The 22,858-nt window shown below is 46.4% G+C and overlaps 1 protein-coding gene across 1 annotated transcript in view; it reads left to right on the top strand.

The window, feature by feature from the left end:
- The window catches only part of ARHGEF33 (Rho guanine nucleotide exchange factor 33), a 34,902-nt gene extending 12,980 nt beyond the window's left edge, over positions 1–21,922 (top strand). Inside the window, exons 3-7 of the mRNA XM_032955772.2 lie at positions 6,440–6,604; positions 7,333–7,466; positions 11,764–11,958; positions 13,118–13,993; positions 16,248–21,922. Of these exons, the coding sequence (XP_032811663.2) occupies positions 6,440–6,604; positions 7,333–7,466; positions 11,764–11,958; positions 13,118–13,993; positions 16,248–16,377 (1,500 nt within the window). The 3' untranslated portion in view covers positions 16,378–21,922. The remainder of the gene's footprint in view (positions 1–6,439; positions 6,605–7,332; positions 7,467–11,763; positions 11,959–13,117; positions 13,994–16,247) is intronic.
- The last annotated feature ends 936 nt before the right edge of the window (positions 21,923–22,858 follow it).

Genomic DNA, 22,858 nt, shown 5'->3' with positions numbered 1-22,858 from the left:
GTTTCAGTTTCATTTGATTTATTTTGGTATAGCCCTGAGCCATTCGGCCCTTGAATCGGGTGCAACCACAACAAACAAAAAACACGAACAAGAAAAATGCCGTGTTGCCGTAGCTTTATAACTGCGTAGAAACTCATGGATTCCACATCACGCTCGTGCCGATGACCCCGATATTATTACGGTGGTTGCCTTGCGTGGCTCGTCTCGAGAGAGACGGGGAGAGAGAGGACGTCGTTTTAATAATGGGACATCTCCTGTTCACAAGCGGAGACCTCGGGGGGTGGGTGTGGGGTGCTCTTCACGTTACCACTCGGGAGACGCTCGTCTCGAAAAATAAACGTGTAGTGTCTTGCGCAAAAGATAAAAGTGTGGTTTTGTTTGTTGGCTGCTATTTAAATCACACTCCCCGTCCGTTCGGTCTATGCTGATGATGCCACAGTTTGTATCTTCGAAGGAGCTCAACAAATTGGTGGTATAGAAGATGAGTGATGCACAGCCTTGTTGCACGCTGTCCCCAAAGTCATGGTGAGCAAGGCATCGTGATTCGCGTATTGTTGACATAAACAACCACTTGTTGGCCTGTGCAGAATTAAATCGTGCATATACAGGTACTGTAGTGTATATCCATGCCATACATTTTGTTTATCAAGCCATTTGGTGACGCTGCTGCTGCTCCTCCTGCGTTAGCAGTGGTGCTAACGTGCTCACAATTCAAGTGGATTTGTGTGTGCATTAGAATTGTGCAACGTATTTACGATTCGTGCTAAATAATTTCCAATTACATTTAGGCGAATGGAACAAACACGACTGTACGCACAAGATGAAACAATCGAAAGCAAAATAAAAGCATCGTAATTTTTGTTATGTTTCAATCGAATCGTCACCACGAATCGCGACAATTCATTGAATGCCATCTCCCCAGATCGGGCCGCTGGGATTTTTGCACACAGCGTTGGTGTACGGTGCTATTTCAGGAATATTTTGATGTTTTTTTCCTGGATTTTCTGTTTGCACAGTCTCATAGTCACTTTAAGATGTTTTCTTGTTCATGTTTTTGTTTTTTTGTTTGTTGCGGTTGCACCCGATTCAAGAGCCGAATGGCTCACAGGGCTATACCAAATAAATTAAACTATGAAACTATGAACTATGAGTGATCTGGTCAAAAGCAATGCCGAGTGTACGCCACTGCTGTGCACGTAGGGATCCAGTCAACATGCAACCGTGGGCCCAGCGTTGGTGCAGCGGTTCCATCCACGTGTTCAACGTTTGGCCCAACATTGGCAGGTTTACTGTGGAATTAGAAGAGCGCTGTGAAAATGTGCCCCGCGGCTTCTGCACAATCACGTAGCCTCATATGAAGTAAGAACCCACGGGGTCAGCACGTGAGGATTGTGCTGTCCTGCGTAGGTGACAATTCCGCCGGTAAAGCAAATAGACTGGACACCACTGCAGCTCCCCAACACAAACACGTGTGGCAGTAAGCCGCCCATGTGTGCGAGTGTGGTAAATCTCGCTGTTTGTTCAGTGGGGGGCGAAGCAGAGACAACCTTGGTGTGTGAATGGGGGGGGGGCATAGCCAGCAATGATCACGGATGCTTTGGTGGACGACGCTTGCTTTTGGAAGGGCACTGATATACTGTATCACACGTGGCTTGTTTGATGTGTGTACACGCTGTGTATGATGTGTGTACACGCTGTGTATGATGTGTGTACGATGTGTGTACACGCTGTGTATGATGTGTGCACGATGTGTGTACACGCTGTGTATGATGTGTGCACACTTTGTGTACGATGTGTGTACACGCTGTGTATGATGTGTACACGCTGTGTATGATGTGTGTACACGCTGTGTATGATGTGTGTACACGCTGTGTATGATGTGTGTACACGCTGTGTATGATGTGTGTATGATGTGTGTACACGCTGTGTATGATGTGTGTACACGCTGTGTATGATGTGTGTACACGCTGTGTACGATGTGTGTATGATGTGTGTACACGCTGTGTATGATGTGTGTACACGCTGTGTATGATGTGTGTACACGCTGTGTATGATGTGTGTATGATGTGTGTACACGCTGTGTACGATGTGTGTACACGCTGTGTATGATGTGTGTATTATGTGTGTACACGCTGTGTATGATGTGTGTACACGCTGTGTACGATGTGTGTATGATGTGTGTACACGCTGTGTATGATGTGTGTACACGCTGTGTATGATGTGTGTACACGCTGTGTGTACACGCTGTGTATGTCCACGCACCGTGATGATTGAATGCAGCAGCAGCTGTGCCGTCAGGACTCGACGCGAACGCTCTGAAAGAGTTTTATTTTTCTGACGCGAAAATAGTTTCCGCACATAGGTTCAAAATATGTTTTAGTCTATCGGTCTATTGCCTTTTAGACCAATGTCATTTATTTATATGTATATTTAAATGCTGATTGATAATATTGGTCTGGGCAGCCAGTAGGCTGATGGACTAAAACATTTGTGTTGATATTTGTGAGACAGAAGAACCAAGTGCTGCTTCTATTTTCTTCTACCCACAATGCTCTACGGAATTTCCAAGTGAATGTGTGTGCCGACATTAATTGGGATGTGAAGTCAGTGGTTAAATAGCTGGGTGCAGTGGTTTTGCATACTGTATTATGAACCCATACTGGCCACAACTAACACACGGGTGAGTGATATCTAAACTGATCCTGGTCCTCCACCCCCACTTGCCTACTCTCATTGACCAGCGTGGTGAAGTATGGTCAAACAACCCCAATGACAAACACAGCATGGGAAGGAGAGGCCATCAGCCAGCAGTGACACGACATAAGAGCTGTAAAATAAAATTATAAGCTCGACCGTATTTATTTAAATGTTTTTTCGAATATTTTTTTCATAAATATACATTTTATAAATCAATAAATATTTAGCTGTTCCAATCGTTTACAGTGCAGACGCACAGCGCTGCCGCTTGTTCATCGCCCTGGCGTCCCACGTTTTGCCCCACGTAGCCCGGGGGGCTTAGTTCCTGAAGAAGCCCCGGGTACGTGGAAGCAAAACGTCGGACATCGTGGCAGACGCCACACTCGGTACGACCCAGCAAAAATACATAAAACGGAGACCACCTACGCATTAGCAACACAGTGGATGGCAGTGGAGAGAGCTATTAAAAAAAAACCTGAGCGAGACTTCTCCTTTCAAATGGAATTATTTTCCTTCTCGGAACATTTCACTTAAAGTAAATGCCGCCTTCTTGGGATGGTGTTGTTTTGTTTGAAACGTTTTAGTCGCTGGAATATCACACGTGTTGCCTCAGTTCCACATATGGTGAAGATGACACCGATCATAAAAAAAAAACACTTTCAACTTTGGCTGTGTAGCAATGGGTTTTAGCGTATTTTGATTATCGTGCCAACACACATGGTAACCTGTTGCTTAGATGTTCTTTTGGAAAAATGTTTTATTCCCTATTACAAAAAAGGAGACTACTTTATGTTATTCCTATGTAAGACAAGTGCTAATTTACGTGGAAACTTTCCATGCAAGCATTTAAAACGTTTGATCTCTTCATAAAACCTCCGGAAAGTTGTGCTGCTTTGATTTTTTCAATGTGTTTTTTTTAATCGAGGCAGTGTGCGGGACCGATAGATCACATTCTGAAACACGTATACACCACCAACATACTGCAAGCCAAACCGGTTGTGAAAAGCAGGGGATAGAAAGATTGGGAACAGGCTCGCTGCCCCAAACCATACAAGGGGATCCCACCGGGTGTACTGCTATGTTTAAATTGAATGGGCGGCGCTTGGCCCAAGTAAATGAAGCAAACATTTGAAGCCCCCAGGCAGCTCACGGAGGGCTCAGAGTCACGAAAAACTCATGAATCTGGGGTGCGCCAAATATCAATTCCACTTTAAATTCTAATAAACACAACAAGTTCATTAACATTAAACGCCAATGAAGCTCTTTCATCTGGTCTGCAACGCTCTTATCTTATACCACTATATCCATAGAGTATGTCTTGTTCATTTCTCCTGTGAATTGAAAGGGAGGGGGGGGACTCATACATTATTTATGCTTGGGGCGCCGCAATGGGTTAGCACTGCCACTGATTACAATCGTCCGCTGAGTTTTCTGCACTTTGAGGAAATGAAGGCAAAGTAATTAGTCTGAGATTATTAAAGCTATTATTAAAATAGAGTGGCAAGTAAATTAGTATACGACGATATGTTATATCCCTCACCTGCTATGCAGGAGTTCGTGGGTTCGATTCCGACCCTGATGCGTGCTGTATATTTGGAGTTCACATGTTCTCTCTCCCCGTGGTCGTGTGGATTTTTCTCTGGGTGCTCCGGTTTTGCACTCCACATTAAAAAAAAAACATGCATTTAGATTATTCGGAAGCTGCTATAAATTCCCACATGTAATGATGATATCAGCCATTTCGATGAGCTATCATGTGTGGCCAGGTCATCTCTGAAAAACAGCAAATAGTTCAGTGGCCTTTACTTGGTAAGAAAATATATATAGTTAAGTAAGTTAAGTTCTTCATTTGTGTACTGCAGAGCTTGCTCAACCAGGGGCAAGATACCCGAAGGCTCATTTTGACTTCCGGCAGACCACATGTGAACTCTGTCCAAATCCCTGCAAAGCTTGAAGTGTTTTTTTTTTAATCCAGGCTTCCTAGGTGGATGGGTAGCTCAGGAATCAGAGTGCTCAGCCGGCACCCCCTGAGAGCCTGGTTGTAAATCTGGGTTTCATCCACGCTTGACTTAACTGGGTTCTCATGACTTTATGGTCTCAGTTTTTTATTTAGTTTTCAGTTTCTTTATTTTGGTATAACCCTGTGAGCCATTCGGCTCTTGAATCGGGTGCAACCACAACAAACAAAAACACGAACAAGAAAACATTTTAAAGTGACTATGTGACTGCAAACAGAAAATCCATGAAAAGAAACAGCAAAATATTCCTGGAAAAAGCACCGTACACCAACGCTGTGTGCAAAAAAATCCCAGTGGGATGCAAGTCAAACAACAACAACCACAAGAAAACTTAGATTAAGGCCATCAGTCTAACTCCGTACTACAACAAAACAAACATGTCCAAACCAAAAAACGTTTTCGAAATCACCAAAAAATTAAGCCATAATTGCAACGTAACAGTGATCATAGGGACTGTGACCGAATTTTTACAATAAACTACATAAATAACATGTAACACCAAATCTTAGAGCCATAGCTGGCTGCATGAGTTACTCCACAACAGAAGCATCAGTCGGAGTATCACATTTTTCAATGCACCTTTAAGATCAGCACGCTAAATCAAAATACAGATAATACTTTGCAGCGTCATCCGGAGCGAAAACATTTTATTTTATTTTACGCCAATGAATATCAGTGGCAGCTAGGGGTGTACAACTCCTCTAGAGCAGTTTTGAGAGAAGATCTCATTGGTAGCGATTCAAGTTGCAGTTTATTGGCAATAGCATTCCAGACCCTGGGGACATCAATAGCAAAGGCCCTTCCTCCAGTTTTTGTACGGCAATAGGGAATGTGAAGCTGGTAAATGAGCGAAGACCTGAGGTCAAATTTGTTCTTTGAAACAGAGAGATCCAGCAGGTAGTCTGCGGATTTTTTTGTAAGTACATCGTGAATAAATAAGATCTGGTACACAAGCCGTCGAACATTAAGAGATGTTACATTTGACCCAATGTAGAGATCACAGTGGTGAGTCCTATATGGGCAGTTCAATGTAAATCTTAAGGCCGAGTGATAGATGGAATAAAGCTTTTTCAGTACAGTACTTGGGGCTGATTTATACACGATGTCACAGTAGTCAAGTAGAGGCAGTATGGTAGCTTTTATCAATTCCAAACGGAACATTTGGGGGAAGCAGTGCTTGTGTCTGGCCACCAATGAAATCCTATTACATTCTATTTTGTTTTCCTTTAATTTGTTGAATTCCAGCTTTGGGAACTAAAATATGTTGGTTTGACTGTCATGTGACATTTATTTCTAGCAGGGTACACAGGAAAGTGCAGCCCTTCGTGTGCTTCTTAAACATGTCACTCGTAGGCATTTCAGAAGACTTTCTACGGGAGTCTTCCACTATGGCGTTTACTTATTTGTTTAGCATGTGCGTTTCAACTCTACGAGTTGTTCCAACTCTACATAATTCGGTCACCACTGGTTGCAACATTAGCTTCGACTGAGGGGGGGGGGGAGATGGGCAACTGAAATGCTGAATCCATTGCACCCCACCAAATCTCCCACTGTGATCCATTCTCTGCCACACGGAGTGATGGCATCGCTCGACACTTAATATCGTCACGTGAGGCAGATGGGAGGCAGGTGGAAGGCAATTGGGGAAACAAAACAAAAACACAGAAAACAAAAACAATTCTCGCTTCGTTACCTCTTTCCCTCTCCGCTGGGCTGGGTTGCAGCTGCACACGCTGGTGTCGGAGCTGAAGGAGGGCTTCACGGGCGCCGTCCAGGAGTTGGCTCGGATCCAATACGGGGACTCGTACCTGGAGGAGAGGATTGAGCGCGACCGTGCCGAGTGCGCCCAGCAGACGCAGCAGCTCAAGGAGCTGCTGCTGGGGCTCAAGGTGCCTCCCCCGTTGCCCGCATTAGCACAGCGCCAGGGGCAGCCAGCCACCCGGGCAGCCAGCCAGCGTGACTGCCCGTGCACTGCGTGGCGTTCCAGCTGCCCTATAAACACGGCGCAGATTCGTTGCCCTTTACGAAAGGGGAATAAGAAAATCAACCGATTCACTCTTAATGTACTAAGATTATTATATGTCTTCAAGATAACCGGATATGGGCATTATTATTACTTGGATTGGAGACTGCCTCGGAGCATCGGTTGGTGTAGACTTGGGCTGTGAGGTAGCAAGGGGATGGAAGCCACAGCAATGGTTCCTAGATTTTATCTGTGTTAACCTCTAATTATTTTATTTTTATTTTTCCAGTGTCCTCCAATTCATTCTGACAATGCCACTAAATAATGGCGTTGGCCAAGCATCCCCATGCATGCAGCACTCTCCTGAAAAATATAATGTTGACATTCAGTGAGGCTTTGTTGGGTCAAGCCACACCTCACCATCGCTTCCTTTCTTTCTACCAAATTCTTCAGAAATTTCACTGCCAACACCCGACGACCAGGGTGAGCTCTCAGATTCTCGTCCCACTGACGGGGTTTTACATCGAGTTTGTGGCCATGTTCTTTTTTCTCTCTCGGTACTGCTGGCCAGCGCAACCATTCACCGAGCCCGTTTGTTTTTGAGCAGCCGTGTGCATCATCACCAACGCGACTCTCCCCCCCCCCGTTGTGTAGGACGAGCTGGCGGACGTGGCGGTGCAGTTGCGGAAGGTGTCGGAGCGGCAGGCGAGCCTGGAGCAGCAGGTGGAGGCGCTCGCGAGCGAACGGTCGTGTGCCCCAGCGCAGCGGCAGACGCCCGTCACGCGCAGGTGACCAGCGGTGTGGGAAATTAGAGCTCGCTCCTCGTTTCCCCGCGGATACCCACGAAAGTGAGCCAGCTCGGTTTTGCAGACATCTCGGCGGAAAGATGTTACCTACCCCAGGTCGTAGGTTCGATCCCGGCCCTTGACGCCTGCTGTATATTTGAAGTTTGCATATTCTCTCTCTCTCTCCCTCTGGTCGCATGGATTTTTCTCCGGGTCCTCTGGTTTTTCCCTCCACATTTAAAAACATGCATTTAGAGTATTTGGCTGCTATAAATATCCACATGATAGGCCACTTCATTGGACTATCATTTGTGGCCAGGTCACTTCTGAAAGAGAGCTATATAGCTCAGTGGAGGCCTTACCTGGTAAAATAAGAAAATTGTTTTAGACCTGGGATTAGTGGGCTTGGCCAGAATTCCCATGCCAGCCTTTACCCACCTGCCCCGGCTGCAAACGGGGGGGGGGGGGGGGATTCAAATGCGGGAGGATGATGTACGTGTCCCGTGCACATGGGTAAACTCCAGGGCCACGTTTTTGTTTTAAGCGCACGGCGTAAAATTGCAAAATGAATAAATCTTAATTTGTGAGAGAGTAGCCGGGCCCTAGCGAGGGACAGAGACCGGGTCCACGGAGTTGCTTGGCCATGAAGCCGAGGGTCATGAAATGAGACGCACTCGGCTATACCAAGAAAGGCATGGCTCTGGTGTGCTTTTTAATGGCTGTGTTAACGCAGCATCAAGAATGCATTGTCATGATTCTGGGTCATTATTTGGTAAAAAAAAATATATTTAAAAAATCATATTTGTAATCTCCTTTATCCACTGCTACATGTGTACTGTCCGTACGGTTCTGTCTGTCCCCTGTATTGCCACATTTGTACACTCTGTCCCAGTTATAATGTGTAAATTGTTACGTGTCATTTGTACGATCTTGTTTGTTTTGCCCATCTCGTTTGTGCTGTTTGTCTTTTTCACGCCGTTAGCATAAATGTAGCATGAGCATATGCTTTGCTTGTAATTTTCATGAATAGTAAATCGTACATTTTCGAACACATGACCACACGCATATATATCACACGCAAAACAACTGATTGTAGTCCAGGAATCGATGCATCGTTACATGCCAATTGTGCAGTGTTGGCAAAGTGTCTTTTCCATCAGCAGTCCAATCTCTTTGAAAGGAAACCACTGGAGCTATGCACTTTTAAATCTAGATTGAAAACTCACTTCTTTAGAGCTGCTTTTTGTGTTTAGTTTGTTGTCGTCCCCCCCGCACCTCCGATTAGCACTGTTGGCTACGTATGGTGCGAAAGAAGTTCAGCATACACACAGAGGTGTTTCTCCAGATGGTGCTGCTGAATGCTAAATTACTTTTTTTATTTTAAAGTTCAGTCCTTGTCGAGAATCTTTTTGTTTATCAGAGGTCTTTTACCATTACGTACTGAGCTGATGGGGACACAGCTTATGGATATGCACCTGTCTGTTCTGTTCTGCATCTCCTGTCTTGTATATACTGGGCGTCCTGTTTCTAACTTCCATCTTCCCCAGGATTTGTTATCATCACGTGCAGGGCTTGGAGGCGGGGGGGGGGGGTGTCTATGGGAGTGACAGGGGGCGTGGATTCTTTATCTGTAACACCGTCGCTCATAGAAACAATTCCCAGTTGGGTTCGCGGAAGGAGGGAGCTTTTGCATTCTCAATGGCACAGACAAAGATCCCCCGTATAGCCATAACAGACTGTCGGGGCAAGTGCTGTTAGCGAGCACCTATGAAGGCCGGCACGGCACACGAGGGGGTAGGTGGCCAACACCACGCCCGGCCGCCTTTGTCTCCCTAGTGGTGATGTTTACTACACACCGCACCAGGTACTCATTTGAGGCTGAGTCGACCGAGGGGTGGCCCACGACCGGTTCAGATAATCGTCACTGGTGTTGGCCGTGAGCGGGGATCGAACCCGGGTCGCCAGGTTCGTAGCGCACCATAGCGCTAACCGCTACACTATCCCTCTGACCCGCGTTTTAGAATTTGTGCTCACTTTTGGAATTCGCAATGTAACATAAAATGTACTGGAACTGCACGAATTGTGTTGTTTTTGTAGTTGCTGTTGAGAGTTGCCACTCGCTGATAATTAATTTTTCACTCTCTATATGATTTTGGCAGCTTCACTCACAACTTTCATGACTTGACGAGACGTCACCTACACTACATTTGGCAACATTCCGAAAAATCTGCATGAGACTGAGAGAAAAACCTTCCTGCCCTTGTTATTAAGTGACCTTCTGACAGAAAATAGACAGTACGTTTGCGGAGTCTCTCAATGTGATTTTTGGGTTGTACCATCGAGCATGATGTCCGATGTTTCGCTCCCGGGTGTAGAGCAAAGCGTCGGACATCGTGCCATATAACATGCGGTGCAAACTGAAAAGGCACACACACCGTGAAAACCTACACAGTGGTCTGCTTGTAGGGAGTCTGCTGTCTACAGGGCTACAGGAGAAGCCGATTCAAACTCCACAACTATGGGAGAATCACAGAGGGGAGGAGCCACTGTTTCTGCTTAGCTTTTGTCGCACATTCACGCGTGGATAATCAGGTCCAGATGCAAACAGTAGTTGTCAGGATTAGACTTCGGCAACCTCAATTAAACACAGCTTGTCCGAGCACAGAGCAGTGAGCACTTCAGTCCTCTTCACTGCTCGAGAAACTACTTTGGAGTAAGCGGCCTGTGTCAGAGCAAGGGGCTGGTCCTGCATTCGAGTCCACGTTTCAGCCACACGTGGTTAAACTGGGTCCTCATGCAGAGTGAGTCGATGGCCTCACTCAGCCTGTGCAAAAAAAAAGTCATAGTATTAATTAGTTGTTTTATTCTATTCAGTTTACTCCAGTGTTGGTTGAAATGGGGTGTGTACTCTTTGCCGGACGCTAAAAGTGTGCCACGAGTATGGGTAAAAGAGGCCTGATGAAGAGACATCAGAATTACTTAGATGTCATCTTCTGAGCGTATTAGACACAGGATGGTGCACTTGTAGCTGCAAGAGTTTGCAAAAATGTAAATTTCTTCATCTCATAACAGCATGCCAGCGGCATAATTTGAAAATAATCATAGACTACTAATTATGTCATCCCAGTGCTCTCTACATCTTGTCACTCATGGACGTTGTTTGACCAGAGTTCACCACAGTGGTCAGTGTAGGTTGGTTATATCTGAACTGGCCCAGAACCAGTTCTAATATTATTTGGCACTAATTTTCACCATGGGTGGGAATCAAATTCACACCGTTAGGTTCTGAGCGCAGTGTTCGATCCACTGCCCCACCACTCCCATCCCAGTTGGAATAACTAAGAAGGTAAACGTGCAGCTCTGAAATTGTTTTGCTCACACCACTGCTAGCCAGGGGCGGAGCCACAGGGGGGGGCTGGGGGGTGGGGGGCTCAGCCCCCCCTGAAATTTTGGGAAGTCGGTATTCGGGATAACCTGATATCCGGCTGCTGCAAAATGCTGCAGGCTGCCACCTTGTGCTGCCCTGCAGGCTGCTTGAGCGGCAGCCTTTCGAACTTATCGAACTTATTAGCCACATCAGCGGCTCTGACCTATTAATAAACTCCGCGTTCAAATCCAATAAAATTTGTTTTATACATTTGTGGCGCCCATTGGAAAGCATTAAACACTGGATATCTCAGAATATTGAAGTCAGCCCCCCCAAAGTCAAAATCCTGGCTCCGCCCCTGCTGCTAGCAGAAGGACCTCTGCTCAAGGTAGTTCTAGACAGTTCATTTAGAGCAGTGCTCTTCAATAATTTTCATTGGGCGGCAACTTTCGCCGATTAGACACCAGTGTGAGGGCCGCCGCACACTGGAAACCATGGGGTTTGACTGCACGATGGGCTGTTTTCACACTTATGTATTGTTCGGGGTCGCACTTCAGGGGCCGCCGTAAAGGTCACCAGGGGCCGCCAGTGGCCCGCGGGCCTTGCAATGCAGAACACTGATTTTCGAGGGTTTTAGATGTGAGAATAATGTTTGAAAAAGAGAAACTGAAATATCAAAGAAGCCAGTTGGAAGCTTTCCTCATTGGGCGCACATCTGGTTGGGCCTCAGCCAGTAGCAGCCCGGTGGGTAAATATATTGGAGGGAGTGGGGGCGTATGCAGTGTATAATGTTTATAATGTGCATGTGAGTCTTGCTACAGTTTTGTTTTGTTTTATTTCACGAGTGGGGCCCCAGGCCTCGCCACCCGCTCATGACGAGCCATCCCAGCCGGCAGCGGCCTCACCGCTTGTCCTCTTGTCCCCCCCGCTCAGGGCTCTGTTTGCCGGGGCGGTGGCCGCCGCCGCCGCCGCATCGGCAGCCGCGGCTGCGCCCGAGCTGTCCCCGCGCTCCAGCTGCAGCAGCACGGACGCCCTGCCGAGCGTGAGCAGCGAGGTGACGGCCGACAGCGGCGTCCACTCCGAGGAGCCCGGCTCGCTCTCCTCCTCCTCCGCCAGCCAGGCGTGCAGGTGAACTCCTCCCCCCCCCCCTTCCCCCGCGCCACTGCGCTCCTCCGTGCCTCGGTTCAGCCGGAACGGTCCGGAACGGGCGCAACCCTGGGGATTATTTTCGGCACGCCGCAGCCAAAGTGGCATGGCTCATTTCCCACCCCCCATAATCATTATTAAACTATTAATTTTGCCAGGTAAGGACATTCTGAAAAGCAGAAGAGATATTTAGCAAACAGGGATGATTAGTCGCCCTTGCACTGCAATGACCTATTGTGATGCAATGACAGAAGTTACACGTTTTATATTGTGGTTAATGTAGAGACCTCTGGCGGATGGAAAGGTCACGTGAACCAATTACATGCAACATATACGGAAAACATTTACTCTTTCATACCTATTCCATGCGCTGTTAATCTACGCATTGTTAAAACCACTGGCAGATATATCTTCATCATCATCATCACGATCCATGGGCAGATAGTCCGTAGGTGTCCACTGCACATTTCGTAATGTTTCCACTGTCCCCTATCATGTGCCAATATGCTCAAGTAGTGCCACATCTTTCTGGCACCTATCTATGTAATTATCAGATATATCACAAATGAATAATAAATGTATCTCGTCTCCGGTTTGCCATACTTTACTTGAAGCAAATATGCCCCACATGGCTGATAATATATTTACATTGTACAACATGTGAAGGAGCATTGCACTGTATTTGACCGCGTACTTTCACTTGTCAATGCCACTTAATTCCATGCATCTCCAGCAGGAGGCTTTGCACAGAGTGCTTGTTTTCCACTTGACGGTGGAAAGAGGTCTTCTGAGCCAATAACCTTTTCGTCTATTCCAACCTATAATAATATTGTTCTGTATGTACTTTTAATAAATTGCACAGCAGCAAAGAGTGAGTCACGATGCATTGTGTACAATGAAAAAAAGTTGTATTTATTCACACGTCATAGGTCGTACACGTCCTTATTTACAGAGCTCATCGTTGGTATGTTATAGGGGTGGCCGTTCTTTTCTTAAAATAAAAACGTGAGAGTAGGTTAAAGAGGAGGAGAGGGTGTGGGGGGGAGTGGCTAAGACACAGGATGGCTTGGAGTTGCGACGGTTGGTTAGGGGAAATTTGTGCCACTTTAACGCAACAAATATTTGTTGTTGCTATGGACAGATCTACCAAGAATTTCAAGCAACACCAGGTTGCTTTGCCGTATGAAGGAGGTGAGACCTGCAAAACTCGGGCCGCAGAGAAGACGAGGACACGCCACAGGCACACGGCAGTCAGCCGCTCCAAGGAGAGGACTCAGCCAGCTCGTGAGCCGAACTCCGCAAGCGCAAACGGCTGCGGCAACCCCACGGAGAGCCGGGCCTTTCTGCTGGCGAGCAGCCGAGTCGGCGCGAGGACCCCCACGAGAATGCTGCCCGGCGATCGCAGCAACGGCGGCACGGGCGCGAAACGACCGCAAGATGAGGCGGACGACGACGACTCCATGCGGGACGCTTCGATTCTCGACTTCCAGTCCGATGACGCCTCGTCAACTTCGAGTCTCGAAGCGACCTCGGCTCGGCCGGCTCGGGCCGCGGTCTCTCCGCCGCGCGCCGATTACGGCGTGCTAGGCGACGGGGACGGGACGGACGGCGAGAGCACCCGCCGCCTCCGCTTCCCCGCGGAAGTCACATCCAGGCGGAGGCCGCCGCCGCCGAGGAACGGAGATTTGGCCGGGCGGCTGTCGAGGTGCGGCGTGTCGGAGGAAGACATCCTCGCGCGTTTGGAGAGCGACCACGGCTACGCGCAGTCTCGCTTCGCGCGCTCCCTGGCTCGCAGCCGGACTACGGAGAACGTCTCGATGTGCGTGGCCGATGTGGACCCGGATCCCGTGGGGCAGCGTGCGCCGGACGGCCGGGGGTGTGCCGCGGACGGCGGCGACGGGGCGGCGCTCGCGGCCACTCCCACGCGGGGTGGAAAGTCACAACAGCGGCCGGCGAGGAACGACGACGGCCGCTTCGGGCTGAGGGACTCCCTGCGGAAGCTCTTCAACAAGAAGAGGTGAGGCTGATGGTTAAAAAGAAAAAAAATCACCCCCGATTTTCCTCCCGATTGCGCTGTCAGCGTCATGAGATGAAATAGCCATTCGGATCCCATGCGGAGGAGTGCAGGTGTCACAGAGATCCCTTCGAGTGACCTCAGGTCCACACAGTAGACGGCAGTGCTTCATGACACACGCCCTGCCACTGAGACAAACGTTCATCGCAGAACAGCCACGCTAATATTTGAATTCCCACGACCAAATTGCGCTCGAAGCAAAATCATTGTACGAGAAGCTTTTTTCGTTTGCAATCAATGGTGACTCACTGCACTTGAGAATCCAGTTTAGTTACTTGCGGCTGCCCAGAATTGCGGCTGCCCAGAATCTCAGTGGTGCCAGCTCAATGCTATGACCTCTGAGCCACCGGGCCACCCCATAGGCTCTGCTGACATGGGCGTCACGGTGGAGAGATTGTTTACTCCCTCGCCTGGTGTACATCAGGTTGTCGGTTCGATCCCTACCCTGACGCCTGTATATTTGGAGTTTGCATGTTCTTGGGGTCCTCCGGTTTTCCTTCCACATTTAGAAACATGCGTTTTAGAGTATTTGGCTGCTATACATTTCCACATAATGAGCCACTTCATTGATCTATCATTTGTGGCCAGGTCGCTTTTGAAAAAAAGTAGCTGTAGAGCTCAGTGGTTCTTACCTGGTAAAATATTTAAAAGTTTCGTTTATAGTGTTTGTAAGTTCAGCACCAGAGTGTGTGTAAGGCCATCGTTGAGCCCAAGCACATTCCTCCCCGACATAAATTGGGAGGTCATTTTTGCTGCTGGATGGGGGCCTCTCCACGCTGTGCAGATTGTGAGAGATATTTGACCATACTTCACCATACTGGTCAGTGGAGATTGGTGAAGGCAGGGAGCAAAAACGTGGGAGCATATAAATACAGTACAAGTATGGATTTGTCTTTACTGTCCTATGAATCCCACCACATCGTCCCACATCCTATAACACCCATCCAAGCATGAGACAGGCTCCAATCTGCTTAGCTTCTATGATCTGATAAGACTGGACACATTCCAGATGTGCGTGTATCCAGTCAATATGACAGAAGATGTTATCCAGATAGTCATTATCTTATGCATTTCCAGTCGCTTGGGTCATATGCAAATTTAGAGGAAAATAGTTTTTGATGTATTTAGTAATAATATACATCCTACACAGACAGCATGTACAATATGGAGGGGCGTTGTAGCTGTCATATTCTTGATGTTCTGTGGCATGGTACCAGCCTGATGACTGCAGAGTCATGTGATCTGCAGGATCACGCCAGGCACCTCATCCACCCACCGTGCGTAGTCACCCGTGCTAATCAGGCATGGCTGTTCCTCCCCTCAAAACATTATTGTTCTGCTGCTCCTGTTAGTGAATAATCACAGAAAATGTGTGTGCCCACTATCATTCCGATCAGCACGATTAGCTACGTACGGCGCGAAAGAAGTTCAACATACGTACATACATTCCCTGGCACTTCAATTGAATTATCAGCCAGGCAGAGTACTGAGCCAGCATCGCTGTAAACCTGAACTCAAATTCAAGTTCTAGCCACCTGTGCTTAGACCATGCTCTCTGCTTTAGTGAGTTGAAGGCACCAGCCCAATAATCAATAACTACACAAAAATCCCCATCATCATCAAATTAGTTTAGTACTTAATTGGTAAAATTCTGGGCCTGAGAATTGAAAAACATTGCTTTGACTGCCACGTGACGAAACATGTTTTCAGGCTGTGTGGGGAAGTACACCCTTTAGTGTTAAGATAAAAGGTTACTTGAAACGATGCCACAATTATTTCTGCGATAGCATTTGTCTCATTACATGATGCCCATAGCACGATCGGAATCAAATTGAAAGAAAGTAATACAAAATTATAATCAGTTGATCACGGAAAATGTGATGTCACACTCATAACAGTGGATGTTGCCGTGGTGCAATAGTTTGCACACTGCACTCGCAATCCACAGGTCACCTTTTCCATTTGGTCTCTCGGCGTCCCACTGCCTCTTTCCACCCGGGAGTATAAATGGGTATACCACCGTGGATTGGCATGTCTTGCACGAGGAGAAGGCAAATTAGCCTCTAGATGCGCTTTAAATAACTTCGTCTAGGCGAGGCCCTTCCAGCAGCGATGGTGTGATCAGAGCTGCGCTTATATCAGTCCCACCCATAGCGATGGTGATGATGATGATGATATTGAACGTTTGTGTTCAAAGCTCGACCGTGCGCTTTGCGGATCCGCCCGTCAGCCGACCACGGAGCAACACGCCAAGCCGGGCCCTGGGGATTGGAAACCTGCGCATTGAGGACTTTCTCGACTGCGGGGAGCCATGCAGCGCTGTGTGACAAACACTCACGCAACAAATTGCTCCGCGATCATTTTTGTGTTTCGCTCAGTGAAGGTCCAAGGTGGAAATCTGCGTGTGTTTTGACTTAATGGAATGAAGAGTTTTCAAAACAGTGTACACTGCAATCACAAATGCCACCACTCACTGTGTAAAAATGTACATACGGGTACTGTAAAGTATATCTTGTGTAGGGTACTGCACGTATAAATTATTATTATTCCATTGTCGGCTCGTGGCTTCCGTTTTGGGAGTCTTTACACTCCGCCTCGCGTTTTCAAGTCTCAGGAGACACGTGTCCGTGGATTCATCTCACAGTCGTAATGTCAAGGTGATCTTCTTTCGTGTGGATTAATAACAGCGGATTAAAGATGTAATGTTAGATTTGTTAGCCACTCAATTGTCTGTTTAGACGCAGAGCGGATCTTGAGCCGCTCCTCCTTTAAAGGAGTGAAGGCAGCAGCAGCGGCAGTGGCGGAGTGTTCACGCTGCGGTCGATGGTTTGGGATTCGTGGCTGTACCACTCGCAGGCCGCCGAATCTTTGACGCGCCGTTTGTGCGTCAGGTGGCCACATCGGCCATTCCCGGTCCTGATTCTCGTTGACGATCGACCATTGGCGGCGTGGAGGGTTGAAACCGGAAGGTTCGATGGTCGGGTTCTACTGTCGAACGCGAAGGCGATGCCGTTGATGATGACAATGCTGCACCATCTTCTTTGGTTCTTTCGGTAAAGTCACGTAGAATGAGAATAAAATAATAAATTGATAAAATAAAATAACACAATAATATTCTCACGACGTTTCGGCCACCACACAAGCGGCCTTCATCAGGTGAAGGGACGAGACTGTCTGGTAGGACAGCGCTGGAGGTTGTGGCCGAAACGTCGTGAGAATATTATTGTGTTATTTTATTTTATCAATTTATTATTTTATTCTCATTCTACGTGACTTTACCGAAAGAACCAAAGAAGATGAATCACTGCAGTCACGAAAGCTTTAAATCGAAATGCTGCACCAGTGCTGAGCTGTCGTCACACCGGTTCTCCTGGGGCTCTGCTTGGACAGAATGTGCCTTTCTGATGGAGAGAGCGCTGACGGTGATAGCAGAGGGCTGCTGTTGCATTGCAGCGACTCCATTCACCTGTACATGTCACCTGAGGCATACTGCCATGGCATAATGGCTAGCACGCTTTGATTCAAATCCAGAGGTCACCATTTGGATCTCCTCACATGGTAACGGGCAGTAGAAAGAAGGCAAGTCTCTTAAATCTGCTCCCCCCCCCGCCCCTCTCCCACCTCTGTCCACCCACACGATAGATGGGTAACCCACAGTTAGTTGATTGGCAGGTCGTGTGTCGTTCTTCTCTCAACACTCACCGACTTTCCCTCACTTACCCAAACTCCTCTTCCCCTCCGTTCTCCATCATTCCCAACTTCCCCCTACCCATTTATCACTTTCACTCATCATGAAGCACTCTCACTCATCATGAATCACTCTCACTCATCATGAACCACTCTCACTCATCATGAATCACTCTCACTCATCATGAATCACTCTCACTCATCATGAATCACTCTCACTCATCATGAACCACTCTCACTCATCATGAATCACTGTCACTCATCATGAACCACTCTCACTCATCATGAATCACTCTCACTCATCATGAACCACACTCACTCATCATGAATCACTCTCACTCATCATGAACCACTCTCACTCATCATTAACCACTCTCACTCATCATGAATCACTCTCACTCATCATGAATCACTCTCACTCATCATGAACCACTCTCACTCATCATGAACCACTCTCACTCATCATGAATCACTCTCACTCATCATGAACCACACTCACTCATCATGAATCACTCTCACTCATCATGAACCACACTCACTCATCATGAATCACTCTCACTCATCATGAACCACTCTCACTCATCATTAACCACTCTCACTCATCATTAACCACTCTCGCTCATCATGAATCACTCTCACTCATCATTAACCACTCTCACTCATCATTAACCACTCTCACTCATCATTAACCACACTCACTCATCATGAACCACTCTCACTCATCATGAATCACTCTCACTCATCATAAATCACTCTCACTCATCATGAATCACTCTCACTCATCGTGAATCACTCTCACTCATCATGAATCACTCTCACTCATCATGAACCACACTCATCATGAACCACTCTCACTCATCATGAACCACACTCACTCATCATGAACCACTCTCACTCATCATGAACCACACTCACTCATCATGAACCACTCTCACTCATCATGAACCACTCATTGTCACTCTCATCATCGTTTGTTTCACACATCGTAGTCATCATGGACTACCATCCTCATCAACTCATCTCATCGCACTATTCCGCTGTACAAACAGCGAATCCTTTCTTCGGCGCCTTAGTGAAGGCGCTAAATAAATTAAGACGCGATAAGGAACTGTGGATGTACTCCCACCTACTCCCAGATGTCTTGGCCGCCGTGGAAGAGAAGGCCAAATTCCCTCCAGAGGGGGACACTCTTGAGTGTCCTCCTGGCAGAGTTTGTGCGAGCGATGAATTGCAGGGCCGCACCTTTACCATTGCCTTTCTACATTCCACCTCAAAGAAAAAATGAAAACCCAGACGGAATTTGTAGACTTCCAAAAGTGGAGGTTGCTGTAAATCGTGCTGAGTTGCTGTAAACCGTGTCTGTATTATGTGTGTTCGCAAATTATTCTACGACACCCCTTCGCTAAGTGTAGACCACCAACATGGTGACGTCACGGCTAAAGTTGAAAAGGTAATTGGCAGTTACTCATTAACCGTGGGTAATACTTTACACAACCAAACACCTAATTTATGGACCGAACTCCCCACAAGGCAATACGCGACGTACGTGCATACGCAGATGTTTTGTCAATCCACTGCTGGATGAGGACCTCCCCACGCTGTTTGGGTTATGGTGGGGGGGGGGCATCTGACCCATACTTCACCATGCCGGTGAGTTGCGGGGGTTGGCGAAGGCGCGGAGCAAATGACATTGCCGTACATTCATTATGTTTTTGTTGCACCGCCCTCTGTTGACAACTTAGACCCACAATCATCCCTACAACAGCCGTATGCATGGTGGCCGCACATCCAGGCACTATCCAGGCTGAAAATCCCGCTCAACCAGGACACACTGCCCCTCTCATTTGAGCCAGAAAGCCAACAGCTGAGTGGGCCGTTCCCCCATGAATGAAGTGCCTGCCGTTAGATGGGTGGGGGGGGGGGCAGCCACCGTGATGAGCGGTGCATCCCGTCGGGAGAGAAAGGGGGAAGGAAGTGATTGCTTCCCAGCCAAGTGTGTCGTGAATATAGTGACCGATTGTAGGATGTTTTAACTTGTGAACGGCGGGCGCGAGGACTCACACGGACTGAACACGCTGCCCAAATCTTGATTGAGATTTTCTGGCTTTGAGTCCAGGTCGTGGTGTTTGTAATAAATAACACGGCTGTATTTACATAATACAGCTGTTTTTTTACGCGATCTAACCCCCAAAAAAACCTGTGTTATGGATGATATTGGTCACGAAAGCTTACGCGTTAAACTGCTATATTGCTCCCCACGCAATCATACACTGGGTTTCCATGCAAGAGTAGGAGAAATTACTTATTTGAATAAAAATGTCTTTAATTCAGAATTATTGAACTTTGAGGGCTACTGTTAGCGCACGTCCATGTACCGTACTGTTCTTATACTCGCTGATTTTATGGAAGCATTATTGTAAATGGAGGAAATCCATCATGAATTTAAAACCTCTTCACTCTGTGCTCAGTGCATTTATTCAAAAAAAGCTAAACATATATGATACATTTCAATTTAAAGCGTTCGTGACTGCAGGGATCCATATTCTTGGTTCTTTAGGTAAAGTCACCACGTAGAAGGGAAACAATAAAATAATAAAAATATAAAACAAAAAAATTCTCACGACGTTTCGACTGCAACACAAGCAATCATCAGGTGTGAAAACCACAGCAAGAAAATTTGAAAAAAGTGGCGTTTTTTAAAAACGTTAACGTTTATTATTTTATTATTTTATTGCTTCCCTTCTACGTGACTTTACCGAAAGAACCAATAATATATATGATACAGTACGCCATAAAAAAATGTATGCAGCTTGAAGGTGGGATACGTTTAAGGATGTGTATATATTATCTCCCCGATTGCGTTTCCGAATGATTTTCACGTGAATAAACAGGAACTTATTGAAAAAAAGATGAACTGAAACCCAGCAATTGGTTTTAGGAAAATACACAGTTCCCTTTTGCTGCAGCAAGATAGCCATTGATTGTCCCTGGCAATGTATCTTGTAAAATAAATTCTATTGGAAAGAAAAAATAAAGGCTTTTTTAATTACGTAGGGCTTTCATCGCCAATATGATTCATATTCGAGTTTTGGGTTAAGTGGCGTAATTTGTTAAATGTGAGGAGTGTCCTCCAACACACCCCGAGTGTGCTGACAATAAAAAATTGGCATGTTTGTCCAAGTGACAACTTAATTTGTTTACCTGTGTCGGGTGGAGGAGGGTGCACGACAGACACTGGCATTTTACTCACGCGTGGCTATTTGGCCCAAAAATCAATAATGAATCATTGTGGTTCAGGTTAATATATTTTAAAAATAAAACGTTTTGTGCTCCTTACTGAAACTTACCTTGTATTTTGGTAATTTATATACACATTACCAAAATACATTTTTATATATATACATGTATAAATCAAACCTTAACGGGGTCAAGTGATAGGCACCTTATTAGGGTTACCTGTAAAAAGGTGGCGCAACAATTGAACTTGAAACGTGATTCTGCCTTGGCCAGCCCGTGACTTGTATGTCAGTGGAGGAAGTTTTGTATATTGCGGTTTGCATATGTGTACAAGTATAGCCATTTTGTCAAATCTACTGCTGGATGAGGGTCTCGCCATGCCTCGCGGGTCGTGGTGGTTATATGACTGCGTTTTACCACGCTGGTGAGCGTGCTTTGATTGAAACGACGAGCCGAGACATTGCAGCATAGGACATTAACACAATGGATTTTGATTAACTTGCCCTCTGATGAAATACCATACTCATATATGTAACATAACTCTCGAAGTACAAAAACACCCAAATGGGAATCTGCATCATGTTACTCTGTGTAGCGGTTACCATGCTACATGTGAACATTAATGTAATCGTTATTTTCATACTCAACACTGTCCAAACACCAGAGATTGGTATGCCCCTCTGGGTGCATAATACATTAACCATAACTGTCAAGCCAGATTTGACCAGAATGTATATCACATCTTCACATGTTTGTTCATGACATTAGAAAATGCAATGTCACTTTACCCTTTTTTTAAAAGACACTGGATGCAGTCTCGGTTATTTTAAGCTGTTTTATTAAGGGCTTGCAACATTGATTTAGACAATACATTTTTTTAAAGGTGCGCCGTGTTTTGTATGTTTTGTTGAAAGGGAAATAAAGATTGTTTTATGGCAGGCCTTCCAATTTGTTTGCTGTGTTGTGTTAGATTTTAAATTGTGTGCCATAGTCATTCATATAAAGTGATCAAACTCAACGCATTCGTCAACAACACTGCTCTCGCACTGAATATGCAAAACACGACGTTTCAGGCAATGACCCTTCTTGGCGCCAGCAACGTTGCCTATTATATATTTTTTTCCTTTGACGGCAGCATTTAATGACGCATTTTGTTCCGTTTTTTTGCTGTTTGTGCACCACTGCCATCGCGGTGCCTCAGTGTTATTATATGTTCTATAAAGCACTGTTGTACATACCAATGAAACAACCAACTGCAAAAAGTGGGAAATCATGACGTTCAGCTCTTTGTCAATTCACCTTGTTGATTGATGCTGCGATGTCGGTCATGTGGTTTGTGTTGTCCATACTTCACCATATTGGCCAATGCAGATTGGTGAGTGATAGGAGGGCCTAAATGATAGGCTCAGACATCATTCGCCACCGTTAGCAATTGCCTGGAATCGTACTGCCGGTCACACGTTTCCTCTCGCAGTGTGCAAGCCACTTTACCACTGATTCCGCATTAAAAAAGACTATACTAGAAATATCAATGTGGTTCTTGTTTTGCAGAACTATCACCATCCATGGGATATATTAAGACTGAAGACTCTTGTGGCCCATTGAAATATGTGCGCTAACTTGTTTATGTTATATTAAACATTACGTTTTGAGCCTTACCGTCATCATTATTATCAGGCATTGCCTATCCGCCGCTGTATGAAGGCTTCCCGCTTATATCACTTATCCCACAACGGGGGGCGAGGGGCATCCTGCAATAGCACTATTCCTCCCTTATGGTCATTCTGGACGTGAGCCAGCACAGTGATAACGTTCAGTGGGACACGGTGCACACCGTAGGGGGCGCACGTGCGTTGCATTGCCGCTGCAATACTTTGGTCCAAA

The sequence above is a fragment of the Petromyzon marinus genome, chromosome 17, assembly GCF_048934315.1.
Source record: "Petromyzon marinus isolate PM22_M1 ecotype Great Lakes invasive population chromosome 17, UKy_Petmar_22M1.pri1.0, whole genome shotgun sequence".
Taxonomy (NCBI): domain Eukaryota; kingdom Metazoa; phylum Chordata; class Hyperoartia; order Petromyzontiformes; family Petromyzontidae; genus Petromyzon; species Petromyzon marinus.
Note: the sequence above shows the minus strand (reverse complement) of the source record. Positions and strands in the feature narration are given on the sequence as shown.